Source organism: Musa acuminata, chromosome BXJ1-11 (assembly GCF_036884655.1).
Source record: "Musa acuminata AAA Group cultivar baxijiao chromosome BXJ1-11, Cavendish_Baxijiao_AAA, whole genome shotgun sequence".
Lineage (NCBI taxonomy): Eukaryota > Viridiplantae > Streptophyta > Magnoliopsida > Zingiberales > Musaceae > Musa > Musa acuminata.
The window spans coordinates 22,315,958-22,334,425 of record NC_088337.1 but is presented as its reverse complement, the minus strand read 5'-3'; the positions used below and the strand labels follow the sequence as shown (position 1 = coordinate 22,334,425).

The 18,468-nt window shown below is 37.2% G+C and overlaps 1 protein-coding gene across 1 annotated transcript; it reads right to left on the bottom strand.

The window, feature by feature from the left end:
• Positions 1-2,666: 2,666 nt before the first annotated feature.
• Positions 2,667-18,407, bottom strand: LOC103971459 (twinkle homolog protein, chloroplastic/mitochondrial). The gene is made up of 21 exons (XM_009385485.3): positions 18,025-18,407; positions 17,770-17,903; positions 16,648-16,703; positions 16,459-16,516; positions 16,249-16,359; positions 15,571-15,654; positions 15,412-15,492; positions 15,220-15,285; positions 14,995-15,111; positions 13,884-13,931; positions 13,683-13,768; positions 13,453-13,513; positions 9,870-10,052; positions 7,985-8,116; positions 7,853-7,914; positions 6,171-6,254; positions 5,862-5,993; positions 5,537-5,633; positions 5,327-5,461; positions 5,162-5,229; positions 2,667-3,139 (listed from the first exon to the last, which is right to left on the bottom strand). Exons 1-21 carry the CDS (start codon positions 18,266-18,268, stop codon positions 3,073-3,075), a joined length of 2,106 nt encoding a protein of 701 aa, XP_009383760.2. The 5' UTR covers positions 18,269-18,407; the 3' UTR covers positions 2,667-3,072.
• Between the last annotated feature and the right edge of the window lie 61 nt (positions 18,408-18,468).

Below are 18,468 nucleotides of genomic sequence, written 5' to 3'. Positions count from 1 at the left end.
GTTGCGTTACCTTAATTCCTCTATCAAATGCTTTGTTGAGATAAGGTGTATGTGCCTTGAAGCTCCCTTCGACTTTGGCACCATGTAAGTTGAGTCCACTGCATCAGAATGAGAGACCTATGGAATGACATGAACCCACTCTTGCCTTTGTAGGAGTTATTATGCTCCTTGATTTGTATTGAGTTGATGATGGCCCTCACGCCCATCATTCTACGAGTCATCTCTCTATTGAGTTCAATCTTTGCATTGACTCTAAGTATGCCTTCGTTTGGTGTTACCTTGGGTCGCTCCTCATCGCATTACCCCATGTGACACTTGATCTCATAATATGTCCACCAACACATTACCCCATGTGAGATCATTTGGTGACTCCTTATCGCTCATTCAGTCCATTGAGCTTTGTGGAGTTGTTGTCTTAAGGTATTTCTCCTCAACCTGTACGGTTCGTTGCACATGATTCTCTCTCTCGAGAACCAGAACTTATCCCTTTTGGATATATGTCATATTGGAGCAACTTCTCTCTTCACATCCTTCCCTCTGGAAGTTTCAGATATCACTATCCCTTTGGATTATTTTGCCTTGCTGAATAAACTATGCAATATTCTATCCTTGTAAACGCACTTGCTAGATTGTAACTCTTTATTAATACAACCCTTGTTGCACCCCTCAAGGCCTAGTAATATGTTAAATTCACTGCATACTTTAGCTTCCAATGGATGTATCATTCTCATGTCGAAGAGAAAGTTTTAATACTTTATAGCATCGAGTTTTGGTCGTCATAGGATGGCCAAGGAGGGTCTATCGTCTGCATTCAAGTTGTCTTGAGCATGATCTCATCCTTTCCCAAGCATCTCACTTGTCTTAAGCATCGTCAAAGTTTAGTTGCCAACTTCGAGTCGTAACTCGAACTTAGTCATCCTAACCTTATGTGCTACATAATTTTCCTAACTCGCTTGTCCTCATGGTGCCTCTTACATAAAGGGTTGGCTATTCTTTTGAATATCAATCTCGAATGCTGGTTCCTCTGACCAACTCCTTTCCTTATATCTCAATGCTCATTTCCACTAAATAATTGTGCATGCAAGCTGCCCTCAATATAGCCCTGCTAAATCCCCCCATGTTTGTATGCTAAGTGTTTCTAAATGTGCTCATCTTGCCCTGATACTATATGTTATGGACTTAATTGGTTTTACCTAAGTTATGAAACACTCTTACGTATCCGTCCACAAAGGGTCAACATTTCCAAAACCTCTTATAGTCTCTTAAGGACTTACAAAAGAGAAGACGAGTTAAAGAAAATATTTAATTCGGGATTCACAAGCAATCATTTCAGCAAACACATGATAAGCAATGCTAATTATAAATATAGACATTGTAAACTTTAAACAGTCGTACGATAAGTGAACCAATGAGGTCCATCGTGATCAAAAATCCCCACAAGTGTCCACATGACACTTGTGTTAAACAAGCCAACGAATCAGCCATAGACACTATCCCAAAGGCCCATCCAATCATGTGCCACCCAGGTAGCTCTTGAGTGTTATGTTAGTTGACACTCAATATCACTCGACGAAGCTAAAAAACCCTCAAAATATTTCTAGACGATTTTGTCTCTACATGACGATTACATATAATTTATTTTTATAATTCTAAAATAACTATAAAAATTAACTAAAATAAGACTATCTAACTTATTACAAGCTCTCGGACACACACAAATATATTATAAGTATTATATGAAATACGTTGTTAATAGCTTAGCTTCGTCCGTGATATCGTTGCCATCGGATGAGGAGCTCGACGGATTGCTTCGCCTGCTACAGATCTCATCATCCTTTCTCGAGCATCGACTTAAAAAACCGAGCTTTGGGCCCCCCTTAGTAGTGTGGCAAAAGCAATGGGTGGTTTTGCATGTGCATTTCTATTGCACCATTAACGACCGGTGCGTGGGTGTCGGAAGTTCACGGTGTGAGCCGAAACCATCTATCCCAAACCAGACCGAACCCAACTCGGCTCGGCTACTGACCAATTGTAGAAACAACGAGTTGACAATTTGCCAATGGTTAATCCGGGATATAGTGTATACTGTTGGAAAACAAATAATTTGTATACTGTTGATACATACTTTCTGATTATGTTGATAGACAAATCCGGGATATAGTTGTCGTGGTAACAAAGCAAAGCTTTTGAAATCTATAGTGGCCAATGGAGAAACACACATCTTCGTATCTCCAGAAACGTCGATCTCGCACAGCTTTTGACTATTCTCATAAGCCTGGATTTATTTTACGAAACAGACAGGAGGATCGAGATCTGGAACAAGAATGAATAATCCTATAACCTAAAATTGATTTATAAGAATCTTGAATATATTACTATTAATTTTAACCTAAATATTTTAACCAGTTATTAAAAACCAACAAAATTGATAATTTTTAATCTAAATATTTTAACCAATGATTAAAATCAAATAAATTTGATAAACTAATTAACCCATCCTGCTATTTCTCCCTTGGAAATATATACATTTGCATCTTCAAACGCGGGTGGGTGTCAAACTAATTATGCTTTGAGATTTGATCAAGAACAGATCATTCTGCCTTTTTTCTCTAATTTTATAGTGTGGACATGTCTCAGTTAAAATTGCATATAATTCCTCTGATCTGTGAAGCAGGAAACATAAAAGGCATCAACTAAAGCAGAAAACATTAATCATCACAGGATACACATGGATCTGAAACCAGGAATAGATGAAGATGAAACCCCTCAAGGCATCTAACCCAAAACAAAAAAAGGCTGAGAATTCAGAAACTATATCAGACTATTCAAAGAGATGCACCTTACAAACAGCCTTCAAATGTTTAACGACTGAACAAAATTTGACCTGATCTCCAAGCGATTGTTCATTCAACCATCACATGCTTCAATCCTCCTCGGTTGTAGCTTGGTATTCAGAAATTTTTGTTGTGCGCTGCTGCTTTAGTTGTAAGTTAGACCTCCAAATTCGGTCCATTTGCCCATAGATTTTCATCATTTCCAACAAGTCCATAAGCATACTGCAGTTGCAAAATCTCATCCACCTCTCGTTATACTCGTGGATATAGCCCTAACATCTATGTCCTCGAATTCTCCTGTAATCCTGCAAAATAATGTGGCAGTGCAGTTAGTATCTCCAGTATTGCTCAAATTTAAGGTTAAAACTCTGAAAAAGTTTGTAAGTTTCTGTTGTGTCAGAAAATGGAAAAAATGGAACCTTAGGTACAGGAAGAATTTTTTAAGTATAGTTCTTTATTTTTTATTTTTTTTTATTCGAAGTATACTTGCTTCCAATCACATGTTAGTCCAACAAAATGAGCACAGCTTTCAGCTCAATGCAATGTAGATATCTGGTACCACCACCACCCATGGTCTAAAACCAATGAGCATAGAATCCAGCTCGATGCAATTCGCTATCACCATTATTCTCAATTTGAAATTTTGCAGGGCAAAAATCTACAAGACATCAATGGTCATAGTTGTAGGTGTTGGAACTTAATTTAGAAATTGCATCACATACAGTATAATTGCATGAACTCCAAACCTTTTACATTTAAGCGTGAAGGTAACCAAGTGCAACAAGCTTACTCAAGGCAACCACCAGGCAGGAAACAATTGCATTGTAGCTAGCTAGGAATGCAATTTGGATGGGTCCCCCCAGATTTGACCTGAACACAACCTGATACTGGACCAGACTTGCACAAAAATACCTAAATCTGGGTTAAGCACAGGTTACAAGGCTGGGCTAGCTGACCCAGCTTAGCTAATTAAATGTATAAATATTATATACGAGCTCAATTCATTACCACTAAAGTCGCCTCAGTCCAAATAATTTTATTTATGCTAGATAATGATGGACTGGTTGTAACTATTTTGGACTATGTTGTTACCTAAACATTCTATTGTTAATTTGCTTAATGTCTTGTGTTGATATTTTGACAGTTGTGGCGATAATTTAAGTCTTCCGAAACTGGTGAAAGTTAATTTGCTCACGTTTCTGCAATGGTGAAGGTTAATTTGCTTGCCTGTTGGTGATAAATGTTGTAATATGTAAGGCTTAGTTTGAACTTAACAGCATATCTGGCATGGTATTTAGTGTCACTAAAAGTTTCTTTTCTTCTTTTTTCTCTGATGTTCTTTAACAGTGGTGCAACTCAAGCAGGTTGGGGTGGGGCGGGGCGGGTTGACACATGCTTAGTCTTAACCCAATCAAAGCCTACCCAAACCCAACCTATTTTTACCCCAAGCAAAACCCAACCCAATCCCTAACCTGAGCCCCCTTTTGCCACATCCAACACAACCTCAATTATCCGAGTGCATGTAACATGGGCATGCATTCTGCGAAAATGCTAAATCTCAACAAGCCAAATGACGAGTTTCATTCAACTTTTCCACAACAGAATGCTGATAGCATGAATAGAACTCAACACCTGTTGGAAATGACAGTATGCCTAAATCAAATAGGATTGGAGGGGAAAAATCATGCAAGAGAGATTTTTTTTTTGACAAAATGACTACTTATCTTCAGCAGTGACCATAAAATGTTATTTCTATCATCTCAGGTTCAACCACATGAATCATTTTGTTTATAGCTTGTTCCAAAAGACCTACTGCATATACCTCTGGTTTCTTCAACTAGTCCATTGAGATGACATGACCAATTAAATTTGACAATAAAAAAGAACATATAGTCACACCAAACAATGACTGTCTACAGCTCTTGACTATGATTTATAATATTTATAAGTTCCATTAAGTTATACAACTTAAAAGTCACACAAAACATGACCAAATATAGTCAACAAAACTTATCAGCTGGTCCAGTAGGGGAAATAAAAAGCATGTGGTGAATTAGGAAACCTATCAAGGTCTATCATGTGCATGAGGTCCAAGGCCAGCAAACCTTCAGTTGGTGACATTATGTTAAAGAACAATATTGAAGAAAAAAAGAAGTTGACAAACAATTATGGACCTTCCTATGATAAAAGAAATTATTGTTATTATTTAATCAATATAAAACATCAAAAATTGGCATAAGGAATTTAATAAACTTAATTGAACACAAAGCAAGCAATAAATGCTTATTAGGCATGTTAGAAATTGTATGGATCAACAAATTATATACCTATTGTATGACAGAAAAGCATCTCCAATAGTCCCAACGACCTTATTTCGTACCTTCCGAACACAAACCTGAACATGTATATATGTATATAAACAACACATGAATCAAATTTTGAAGTAAATAAGGAACTACAGAGAAGTAAATCAAGAACAGTGAAAAGTGAACCTGAACACCATCAAGAGGGCCAACTTTTGCATCTCGATTGCGATGAATGACAATTCCATTGTCACATTTGTTTATAAAATGAGCGCTTCCACTGATATCATACATATTAGGTGGACCACCCGTCCAGTGTTGTAGCTGAACAAATGTTTGCTTTCAGAAGACAATAGCATATACATTGAACAACATAATATTGTACATCGGAACATATACCTGTCTTGGATGGGCTACAAACCATACATGACAGGAGTAGTGCTGGGCAAAGCGCTTGATCATAGAAAGCATTTGGCTCACATACTCTGTTTCAGTTCTGTTACAGAAAATACAGAATTGAATAGACTAGCTCCAGATGGAATGAGTGAGCTACTTCAAAGTTCAAACAAAAAGAATATATTGTTTACAGCTATTAATGGCAATCACTTGAAGCCTGGAAACATATATATAATGCCCGGCTGCATCAAATAATTTAAAAGAACGAAAAAACTCAGACATGAGAAAGCAAACAAAAATAATTTAGTACTACTACAAAGATGCTCACTGATTTGGAGAACGTTGGTGATCAAGCTCATTGTATGGATCAATAACAAGTCCACGGACACCATATCGAAGAACAGCAGCTTTAGCAAGTCGAAGCACCCACTTGATCGATGGAAGACAATCATCCTCGCACCTACCATGATAACATAAAAACAATCAATCAGTAAGAAATAAACATCAGCAACAAGTCACACCTTGACACGGTAACTATACAAAAGGATAAAGTCATGGAGTTCCTTTTGCGTCATGGATGAATATAAATAACTAAATTTGTCTGGCAAGTTGTACATGTTTCAGTGTAGAAACTCACCGAATCAGGTGAAAAGTATCATTGAGCCATTTTTTTCCTTGTTCTAACTCCTGAACGGTCATGCGCTCAGTAGATCCACCATAGCTTAGCATAGTCAAAAGCAGGAATTACTTAGGAACAGTAAATTAAAGAACCTTAAGAACTAACAACCAAGTAAATACCAAAGGAGACAATACTGAACAACTCCATATTCAGCAGAAAAAAGCTATTAAAAGAGCAGCTTATGTCCAAGGAAAAACTTATATAAGCACAGTTTCACAATAGTAAATCAAAAATACTGAATGCAAGATTGAAACATGAAAGATCATTAAGAAAGATGTAGTAAGGTGTCTGATTGATGAGTTAAACCAAAATTTGACTTCAATCATCTAAAGTTTGCTAAAATATTAGATGAGATAAAGAACATATAGAGGTTCAACTAAAAATGAAGAAAGAAAAACAAAACATACAAAGAAAGATAAGTGCATGCACTACATTAATATCAACATGAGTATGTTCCAAGTGATCTCTTTTTCCTTGTTTTTCTCACACGGGAAACCATCAACCTACTACCCCAACAACCAAAATACATGCACATACAGAAATAAAATAAAAAAAGAAAAACATTTTCTGAAACTAATATTCTGAATATCTGCAAACATTGGAAACTCAGGAAGGTCGATGGTTTTCACGAACTATATTATTCAATTTTGGGCCATTTATGAAGGAGAACATCATGAGACAGCAGCCAAAGTAGAAGTGTCAAGCAGGTCAATGCTTTAATTAAATTACCAAAAATTAATTATTAAAAGCAGCAGAGTTATGCCAACAAAGAACAAAGTTAATCATGGCCCAGTTCCGATGGGAGATGACCAGCATTTAAATTTGATGCTTACGGTTGTTTTGACCTCTAGAATGCATGCTGAATTTCCCTCTGTGGCCAGCATAAGCAAATTGTTTGCCTTCCAGAAAGTACTGGACAACTTTAGGATAAGCAGCAGAGAGGTAAAGACATTCTGCACTTTTTGTGTGCGATGATGGCATATTAATTGTGCATTCACCTTTTTAACCTTCTCTTCTCTGTGCTTACCCTTGCAGACGAATATTACTTGAGTACAACACGCCTTTTAGAGAATCCTAGCTAAGGACATGACAAAGCAACGATATAATAACTTATATGCATGTAAAACAAAACGGTCAAACACATTATAGGCAGTGTTGACAACTTTTGTCAACAAGATTTATTCACTTCAAAATGATGCCTTGAATTCATCAGGTGAATGCTTTTTGTATACAGTAACTAGGGTGGATTAAATTGGCCTTCAAATCTGCATAATCTTGTCCCAACTATGGCAATGAGACTATTTATTCAACTTGACTTTTTAGATTAGCTTTAAGCCCATATGCAACAATATTAATCAAAGTCTTTCAAATCATATGGAATCTGTGAACATAAGGTCCCGGTCCAAATGGACTGCAGTCCGAATTCTGATGCATGCCCTAATAATGTGTAAGTTTAACCAAAAGCTCAAATAAAGAGAACAAATGAAATTGCCCCAACAAAACAAAAGCAAACAATACATCCATTTTGTTGTAGTCTAAGAAATAGAGATATGCTTTCTTCAATTATCCAAAAGGAAGGATACAAGTATCATAGATCCAAGTTAACGGTGGGACAGATACAACATAAAATTTCATTATACCTTGCATCGAAGAAGGGTTTCCTAATGTGTTTTTCCAAAAGCTTCCTTGCATGTTCTCGAACCTAAAGACCAACATCTTGAATGATCGAGATACAATAAGATAAATAGAACTTAATGATTCACAAATCAGACCTTGTTTTCCATTGAACAGAGCGCAAATTTCCATTCATGGTTTGCATTGATATTACATAACAAAGCATCAATCCACTCACTTTTGCCAGAATTGGGAACACCTGTTATTACAGTCAACTCTCCAGGCATAACCTGCTCAAGAAAAAATCGTTGTTCAAAATATACAAATTAACTTGAAGGTCTTATATAATCCATACTATAATGATTCCTTAGTTTTCAAAGAAATTAAGTCCTCAAGTTTCAAAGACACCATCAAATCATTCCTCCAACCACCTGCTAATTCAGAGAAATAGTATAGAAAGTAAAAATAATAAAGCCAACAACAAGACCATCAGATAAGATTTTATTGGATGTCAAAATGACAAAGTAGAATAAAAGAAAATCAGCACTGACAATATCAAACTAGAATTAGATGGTTCATGTCAAAAAAGACTTACGAATAAATGTTATGTAGGATGATATGGAAAACAAGGCCTGAAAAACCTCATTCAAGAGAAAATTTGGATAAAATCTTTCCCGGGATAGTAGACACAAAGTTGGTATTAATAACCATCAATCAGATTTCTTCAGCTTCTAAAAAAAACACAACATGGACAACCTTACTTTAAAATAATGATCGATATGGACCCAATTATCATATAAAAAAGTAAAATAAGATTTGACAGAGTTTAGAGACTTATCGAATGATGATAAGCTAGGATGCCTATAAGAACAATAGCATGCCAGAAAAAGGGGAGCTGAAGTGGTTAGATCTATACCCCGAAATGCACCCAGCATAGGAGCCTATGGTTCCATTCCTTTTGTTGCTGGAGGTCTGCCCTTAAGAAAGACATAATGGCATTTACAGGCAACTTATATTTTTTTAGTAATTTCTTATTTACTCTTTAAAAATTAATCTAATCAAATTTCTTTGTGTTTATTCCTTATTTTTCAATAAGACATTCTACTTTTAACACGAAATTCTACTTCTAGCATGAGAAGTATCCTCCTTTTGACCAAAATTTGGCCCTTGTGCATCACACAGTTTTACTTGAGAACTATCATTTTCAAACATTTGTTTCCACAAACCCAGAATGAGATGCATGTTACAGTCACCATATTAAAATTCACAATAGGCGTCATTTCAATGAACCCAAAGGTAACCATGAAATAGCCAATCTCAATGTAAGGGAATCTACAATCATTTCTGCGGTGATAGAGAAAAGCTAAGAACAAAATAGAATATGCAAGAGCAGCTGTTGCTATGTTTTCCCAGTCTTCAACACAATTATTTGACCTTAGTTGTTTGTTTTTTCTTTTGATGGCCTCTTAGCCATAAAACTGAAATATGTTTGTTTATTGGTCTCAAGGTAACCATCTTTTGATGATTGCACATGGTTGGCACATGGCATGGTGATCTATATACACCAGTATTTTGAGCAGTAGAGCTTTTTTGTTCTCTTAAACATGCTAACTAGAAGTGTTAAAAATTGATATTGTCAACTCAAAGTGAAACAATATGGACATTGTGGCTCATTGTTGTTGTTGAACTTAAAGGGGAACAGTTGAAACAGTCAAGTTCTACATGTTTATGGAAGCAAAACTCATTTATAAATTCAATTCATGCAAACTGAATAATATGCATTATATGTGGTCTTTAACAAAAGAGAAGCTCTAAAAATATCTATTAGGATACCATTCTCGGATGACCAAAATACACAGCTAATCTATAAATAAACTATCAACATGAGTTGTGGTTATACATTACTCACATGTATAGTGCAGAATCTATTGATCCTAATCAAAACTTCCAGTGTAAACAATAAAGCATCTGATTTTAAAATTAAAATATAACCTTTACCACGTCTGCTCGAAAAAAGAAAGGCCATCAAGGTAAAATTCTTACATTATACAATTCATCTAAAGCTTTCCAACCTGTAGAAACACCAAGCTCAAATCCATGAGTCTGGTGATAATATGCATCAACTTCATGGAAGAAATCACTGAACTGAAATAGACCCCTTATAGGATACAATTCAGAATTCTCAACAACTTTCTTTAGAGCATCTGGTCCATAATGAATTAGAACCTGAATGAAAGAGTAACATGCTAAGTTTCGACAACAAAGTGAGAAAACGTCAAATTCAAGTTTTTACTTGCTTATACAGAAAAAATTTATTATTACTCATGATGTTTTTTAAGTGAACACATTCCACAAAATAGAAGTGGCCACAGAGGGCCCTTTGGATCAGACAACAGTTATCCAAACACATGGATATGCATTCAAATGCATGCATACACAATGCATCCCACCCCTAGTCCTTCCCACTTCAAATGAACAATGAATCAATGGATGAATCGATCAAAACTCTTCTTCAGTAGGATATAGGATGCCTAAAGTGCCATGAAATACAAATGCCTTACTGAAAATAAAATGGATGCTGCAAATTTGAAGTAACCAGCTTTGATATCTTAAATAATGTAAAAAGAAAATAAAAACTAGTAATCTTGATATAAGCATCTCAAAGTGCATATATAAAAATACATTGTATTAGGTCAAGCTAAAATGACTAAGCAAGCATGATAAAAAGCAACAAACCATGGTTTGCCTTACTGGCCCATACCGATATACCAATCAGATATCGATATGGTACGTACCGAGCTGTACCAAGTGTATCGACACACGGTATCAGTGATTTAAAAAGCGTTAGGCGCTAAGGTCCAAAAACGCCCGAGCTAAGTGAGACGCTAAAATATAAAAATATATAATATAATTAATAAATATAATTATTTAAAATTTTAAATTAAAATATGTTATTAAATTAAGAAAATCTATTAACAGTATTGAAAATTAATAATTTTAAATAAACCTAACAATATTAACAGTATACAGTATACTGTTAACAATATACAGTATACTGTTAACAGTATACTGTATACTATTAACAGAAGGAGAAGAAGGAAGTGTAAGGGGGTGCTGAGCCTGCTGACTGAGTAAAGAGGAAGCGACAGCGGCAGCGGAGTGTAAGGAGGCAACGGCGACAGCGATAGCGGCGAGCAGCGGGAGGCGCGAGCGGCGACAGCGGCAGCAGGAGCGGGAGCGGGAGCGGGAGCGACGAGCAGCTGGAGGTGCGAGCAGCGACAACGGCAGCGTTTGACAGAGGCAGCGTTTGTGAGCAGCGACAGCGGCGAGCAGTGGCATCGGGAGCAGGAGCGGCGAGCAGCGGGAGGCGCGAGCGGCGACAGAGGCAGCGTTTGTGAGCAGCGACAGCAGCAAGCAGCGGTAGCGGGAGCAGGAGTGGCGTGCAGCGGGAGGCGCGAGCGACGACAGAGGCAACGTTTGCGAGCAGCGACAACGACGAGCAGCGAGATCGGGATCGGGATCAGGCGCGACAGCGGCAGCGGCGAGGGTTAGGGTTGGGTTCTCACTTATATCGATTTTAGTTGGTTCGATTGAACCAACTAACCATCAGAGACCGAACCAAACCTAAAATCCTGGTTCCGTCGCCTTGGTTAACCCAGGCGCTCGCCCGAAGCACCCAGCGCCTGGGCTCGGGCGAGCGCCCAGGCGGCACTTGTTTGAAGCGCGCCGCCTGGGAGATTAGCGAGGCGCTCGGGCCTCGCCTCGCCTCGCCCGAGTGCCTAGGCGAGCGCCCGAGCGCCTTTTTAAATCACTGCACGGTACATGAGAGCATACTGATGTACCACCTATATCAATCCTCTATCGGATCGGTACATATCACCTGTACCGGGCGGTATACCACGGTACGATGGACCTTGCAACAAACAAAGATGGCCATTAAATTTTGTTTCCAAGGATATTGGATACATGCATATAACAAGAGATGTGTATAACCATCAAAGTGTTACAAACATGCATACATCCATATAGGTGTGTAAAGTGTATATCTCTATCAATACATTCATTTTCATGTGTAAAGTCAGGTATATCTTTGTCCATATATTCATTTGCACATGGATGCACATGCATTCATACCAAGGTTTAAAATACTGCTGCTATTTATCATCCAACAGCCAACCAAGAAACTAGGATTCCTTTTCTTTTATTTATGATAGTTGTTACACATCTCTCTCTCTCTCTCTCTCTCTCTCTCTCTCTCTCTCTTAATTCTCCCCTCTTTATCAAGGATTGTCATTTTGCATACTAGACCCATATCAATCTCTGGCTAGACCAGTACATACAGATGCACCGACACATGGTACATCGGTGTGTACGGGTGTTTCAAAGACGAAGAAGAAAGAGAAGAGAAAGGCACAAGGGAGAAAGAGGAGGAAGAGTAAGGAAGAAGTAGGAAGAAGAGGAATGAGGAAAACAAAGAGGAAGAATGAGAGGACGTGGTGGAGGAAGAAGAAGAAGGAGAGGGCACAATGGAGGAAGAGAAAGGAGAGAGTGTAAAGGGGGAAGAGAAGGGAAGAAAAAGCATACTCATCAGTGGCGCATGACGGACGACGACCGATAATGGGCAGAAACACGAGGCGAAATGGCTCACGTTCATCTAAGGAGGGCTTGCAAACATAGACCCAAAAGCATGTTTATTAATTTTTTTCTTTTAGTGGTTCCGACCGAACCACCCTAAACGAGGGCGGTCTATGTACGGGTCCACACCCAAACCATTACATACCGCCCGTTTTGTACGGGTCCGAGCGAAATGTCAAACATTGGATCATACCAACAGATGATATACCAACTATCTTGGTCTACCAAAGGACCGAGCACCGGACCAAGATGTGAAGCATTGGTTCATACAATCAATACACATGCGCACTGGGAATGCATTTATGCATAGAAACATGTATTTGTACATATAGATAGTTGAGCTTGAATTGAGACCTCAATCCTATCACCCAAAAATCAATCATGGTGTCTTTAAATCATATGTCAGTTCCTTTAAGCATAGTCTACAGAATTCGAAAATTTAGAAACCATGATTTATTTGGTTTAGATATGTATCTTTGTAAGTTCATGAAACTAAACAGTGCAACATTCGTGTATCACAGTATGATTTGGACTAATTTAATATGATTGAAATGGTTGACATTAATCTAAATAGTGTTAAATTAATACAGAAAAATCAACTTGCTTAACACTTTTGTATAGTTCACCAAAGCAAGATATATTATATGCCATTAAAACTGCTTATCTTTTCCTTCATATGATGCATATGTTTCAGAAAAAACTTTTTGTTTGTAGAATTTTCAAATCATGTTTAACTACTGATCATTAAATTATAGCCTCCTTGAATGATTATGATGAAATTGAGGGTTCAATTTTTACCAAAAGGAACACAGTATTGTGTTAAAACTAACTTTTGTATGTTGTATCACGTCTTGTATATGGTAAGTAACAACTACAATGAACACATGACCTTACGTCCCTACCATAACAAAATTGCAGATAGCAATAACAACATAAAGAAGAAAGTAGTCAGTATAGAAGAAAAACAACAGTTCAAACAGGCAAAACAAACCTCATTAGCATCTTTGCAAACTTCATTAGCACTTTTCTCCGGCCATTTGACCCTCAAACACCTGTGTTTGCCCAAATGTTGAAGAGGTATAAAGCAACTTTCTTGTTTATAAGCTGACTTAATCATTACCCGTAGTAGACACAAATAGATAATCATCAATCATACACACAAACAGGAGAACAAGCACAAATCAACATGCACACATAAAGCATGATAATGAGAAACCAAACCTCTCTTTACCGAGGCGACGTGCTAGCTCTTCAGCTAAAGCTTGTCCAGGACCGTCTGCATCTGTTGCTAAAATTATCCGAGATGCCTGATGGATTTATCCACAATATATCATTGCAAATCAGCTAAGAAATTTAGTACTCTACAGGTCAATTGCTGCAAGATATGTGGATTAACTTGCTTACAAACATTAAACAACTTGCCTTTTCTAGGTACTCTTTGCAGTTCCACAAATACTGAAACTTTGTGTCCTAGATTTAAAAAGAACATTGCAGCTTGTTAGAATCCCAACACAACAATTTGAAAAGGTATAATGATTATTGTCTTACATAATGTGATTATATATATCACTCTTAATTATCTAGCAAAACCTAATTTCTCATTACATGCTTACATCTGCAAAACCTCAACAATCAATGCCTGAGATAGTCACCAAAAATCTAAAAGATCAGGTTTGCAGAACATTAAGGACAATGCAAGCCTTCTTAACTTTATCTTGTAACAGTAAAAAATAACCAAAATAGTGCACTAACTAGTCAACTGTCAATCATAACTATCTATTGCTTAAGGACGATAATTCCTGAAAAATGCACTAATTCTTGAAACATGGCATGGCATGCCAACCCACATGTAAAACTAATCATGTGCATGGGCAACTGTGAGTTCAACAGATATCACATGAATAAATGGCATAAGCAGAATGTGAGGTACGTAAAACCTTAGTTTTTACCCTTTTCACTTAATGCAACTGCTTGACTTCGCCTTTTTTTGTTAGGTTCATGCTTAAAGAATTAAAAAGTAGCTAAACCACAGCATAATGCCATTTCAGGAACTTAAATCCAAAACAGCTAGATTCACCTAAACCACAGTTGGTGACCAGGAATGATATTGCAGACATGTTAGACTATTAGATATAGGGCACCAACATGTAAGTTGAGTTTGTGTGTCTCAAAAAAGAGTGCATATATGCTTTGGAACAAAAAAATATCACTTGCAAACCATGGCTTATATGTTCTTTACAAAAGATGAAATGTAATACCCTTCTAGAAAACCTAATATAAAAAACTTCAGATTTGTATCATGGCAATGGAGAAAGATTGGTATACCCAACCTTGTTTTTATGCTACCCCACCCCACCCCCTTAAAAGATAAACATATAACAACTGGATGTTGTATATTTCAGACTTATAAAAGAAGTAAAAGAGGCACAAAAATTCAACCCTCAGAAGAATAAGACCATGAAAAATTAATATAAGAATCAAAGAATTTTAAAACCTAAAAAGGATCATTTCAAATTTCAAGTCTGGTTAAGACCTCCTCCGCTGCCGCAAGTGGTCCTTTGGAAACTTGTGCAGGTGCACCATCAGGTACACTAACACAATTACGGTAACCAGCCTCCTCCATGGAGAGTTTATCTATTTCACCCTCAACCTGTATTAACAGAAAAGGAAAAAGGAAGAAATGACACAGAAGGAAAATAGAAAAAAATCAGATAAACTATCAGGAATATAGTAAATGGATCACAGTTAGACAAATTACAATTATGACGTCACTAGATTGGTTTATATCGTCAAGTCCGTAAAAAATCCGTTCCTTGTCTGGTTCCTATTAGATGGGAAAAAGGCAAGTTCACATAATATAAATATATTCTCAAACATATATGTATTTGATCAAAAATAAAAATATCTAAAGACTATATCTATTAATAAATGAATAGGACATTGCATAAACCTGCCAAAACTTTTTGCAGAAATAACGGTATTTGCAGCCTACAAGTGTTCCATTTCGTCTGTAAGGAAAAGCGATAGCAATCTGCAACGAGTACCACAATCATGTCATGAAAACATAAAACCCTGTCACGTGGAGAAAAAAAAATTCAGAAAGTTAAACCTTTTTTCCACATTTAAGCTGCTTGATAGCATTTCGTCGAAGAGTTTCTGCCGATATCATTCTATCTGCGAAGTATGCAATAACCTGAAAAGTAAATGCAGGAGGATGTAATTTTATGAGTCACATCATCTGTCCATCCATGATGATATACAGTTAATGACAGTATAGACTAATATATCACATCAGGATCTCTGTAGCCAAATTGCATTACTGTAAAAGATACTAAAACAAACAAAGTGGTGAAAGCCAAAAAAATTAGCGACTGTAATTGCCTACATTCAACTCCTTAGCTGGCATTACAACATTTAGGAACCTGTTTTGGCACTAACATGAAAAGATGACTCAAACGCCACATCATTGTAAAAAGGATGGCAAGGATTTTGCTGCCATAGATCTAAAGCAATTGTCCTTTATGTCATTCCTTTGGCTAATTTTCACGAAACCATTATTGATAAGAGAGCAATGAAATTCTATCAAGTCCATCTGCGAGAATGAACATGGAGAACAAAATTCACAACATCATATGAGAATTTACTGAAGAACTTGAAACCAGATTGCATAGTCTGAAAGAGGAAGTACAGTAAAATGTAAAATATTAAATGAAAGAAGACACATAATTAAGACAACCAATAACGATAAAATTTTAAAATATATGCATTATTATTAAGTATTAACTACCTCTTCACCTAATGGCTCTAGCTGAAGACGCTTTTCTGTAGTTACTGTATGCTGCTTAGCATTCATATCTTCATCTTTTTCAGTCAAGCCTGCCTTGACATCTTCACAAGCCTACGAGAGAATAGTGATTGACAGCAACATACAGGTAAACTTGCAATTCCAATGCCTGGTGACTGCTGCCATAAATGTATTTCTCTAGAATGACAATACCTGTACTTCACCTTTCCATCGACATTCACCTCTAAAGCATGTCCATATTGCCAAATTTCTAGAGGAACAAGAAGAAACATAAATATCATCAAGAAAAAAATTATAAAGCCAGATACTATATGTTGCAGAGCGAAAGAAACAAATAAAAGGACGGTCATTATCTGATTAGGACAGAGAAAGAGAACTCACCTATCTTCATGGATGACAACAAAAAGGCTCTTCACCGTGGAACTCCCTCCTCTACACTAAAATATTAAAAATAGAGATTTAATCTACAAACATGCTTGAACACACACGCACATTCAGGTATTTATCTAAACCACAGTTAACAAATAAATCCTCATAAATTTGGATGGCATACTGATATGCATAACCTATCTACTTCTAATTGCATAGACATTGAAGCTTTCCTGCACAAACATACTTTACATGTATAAAGTTGCATGCACAAACACATACAAGGACACCAACTACACATGCATATGCAATCAAGCAGACGAGACTTTAGCCATTACTTCAAAATTTTACAACTGAAAGTGGACTACCGACATAAAATTACAATTATATTATTATATGAGTCATGTTACACACTATCAAAGATCCAAACACCTCAAAATTTCTCATAGAGAACAGAATTGAGTGTCATAATTTCATACAATATGAGACCAAAATATCAAGATGAAACTTCATAGTTCAGGAGTTACATAATGTCAAAAAATCAAAATTGAAAAAACGATGCCATTCGCTATCCACAATATGATTAAAAAAAGTAAGATTGCAGATGCAAATCAGTACAGCAGCAAAAAACTTAGTTTAAAAGTTATCTTATTTTAAACCGGAATGATTTAAATTAAATTGTTATACTGGGGCTGAGCCAGTAAATACAATTTAAACTGACCAGTCATTTAAAGATATATGGTCTTATACCGACAACTATAAGACCATCGTGAAGAGGCAGCAACTGTGGCCAAAAAGCTCGATGGTGGCCTGATAAAAAGTCTAAAATGCAATTAGCTTCTTCTGTACTTTCTGCATGTCATCGATGCTAAAATATTGGTCGTGGCCACCGCTTTTAGGAATTATGAGCTTGTCTAATCTAGGATTTTTTGTGCCAACGTTACCACACTTAACTTTCAAAACACACATCGGTGGTCATCAAGCTACCAACGTGCAAAACAAAATTGCAGCAAAGAAGATTGTTGAGCTAGTAAAGAAAATTGCAACAAAAAATGACTAGTTGCAATGGAATAATTTATTATCATGGAAATCAGGGGGTAGGATGAACAGATATCAAAGGGGTAGAGGAGGAACCTTTGGGCATAGCAATGCCGGACTCTTCCCAGGTATACAAGCAGCGTACTCAATTCCTACTTCCTTCAGCTTTGTCTTCAAGTATGCAATCCGCTCTGCAATGATGGTCTCATCACCCGGCCGTGCGACTTCAACTGTTGCAACAAATAAACCTTTAAAAAGCAATAGAACCATCTTATGTATGCCATAAACATAAGAAATCAAGAAAATTGAAGCCCTAAAACTACAGAAAGATTCAGTGTTTGACGTGACAACCAGCGTTCGCAGCCGTAACGGGGACAGAGGAACGGTTGCAAGCTCGATAAGATATTTGACAGAACGGAAGGTTGTTATAGACGGGGCCTCGGAAGTGAGGTGAGCGGAGGTGGACGCGAAAATGGAGAAGGCGACGAGGAACGAAAGTTGCGACGGCAGCGGCATAGGCAGAGTATCGCACGGGAATGTACTTGGAGCCGCCCATGAGGAGGCTTTGGAGAGCGCCGCAGGGGATTGAGGGCATTATAGAGAGTGTTGGACAGAGAAAATGAGAGAGACAGAGAGAGAGAGAGAGAGGAACGGCGAAAGTAGGACGAGGAAATGAGGAGTGAGAAGCGAAACGGAAGGCTTAACTAGGGTTCCTCTTCGCTTGCGTGAGGGCGGCAGAATATATGACGGTATGAAGGAGACACATGAAAGCGTTACAATCGCAAAAACATATTC

What these genes read in the sequence shown, in the direction of transcription:
- LOC103971459 (XM_009385485.3), bottom strand. Translation starts at nt 18,268, where the DNA reads ATGCCCTCAATCCCCTGCGGCGCTCTCCAAAGCCTCCTCATGGGCGGC. An exon ending in AAACCCTTCTTCGATGCAAG is followed by an intron (nt 6,255 to 7,852) that starts GTATAATGAAAT and finishes GACTATGCTAAG; the next exon opens with CTATGGTGGATCTACTGAGC. An exon ending in CACCAACGTTCTCCAAATCA is followed by an intron (nt 5,634 to 5,861) that starts GTGAGCATCTTT and finishes TTTCTGTAACAG; the next exon opens with AACTGAAACAGAGTATGTGA.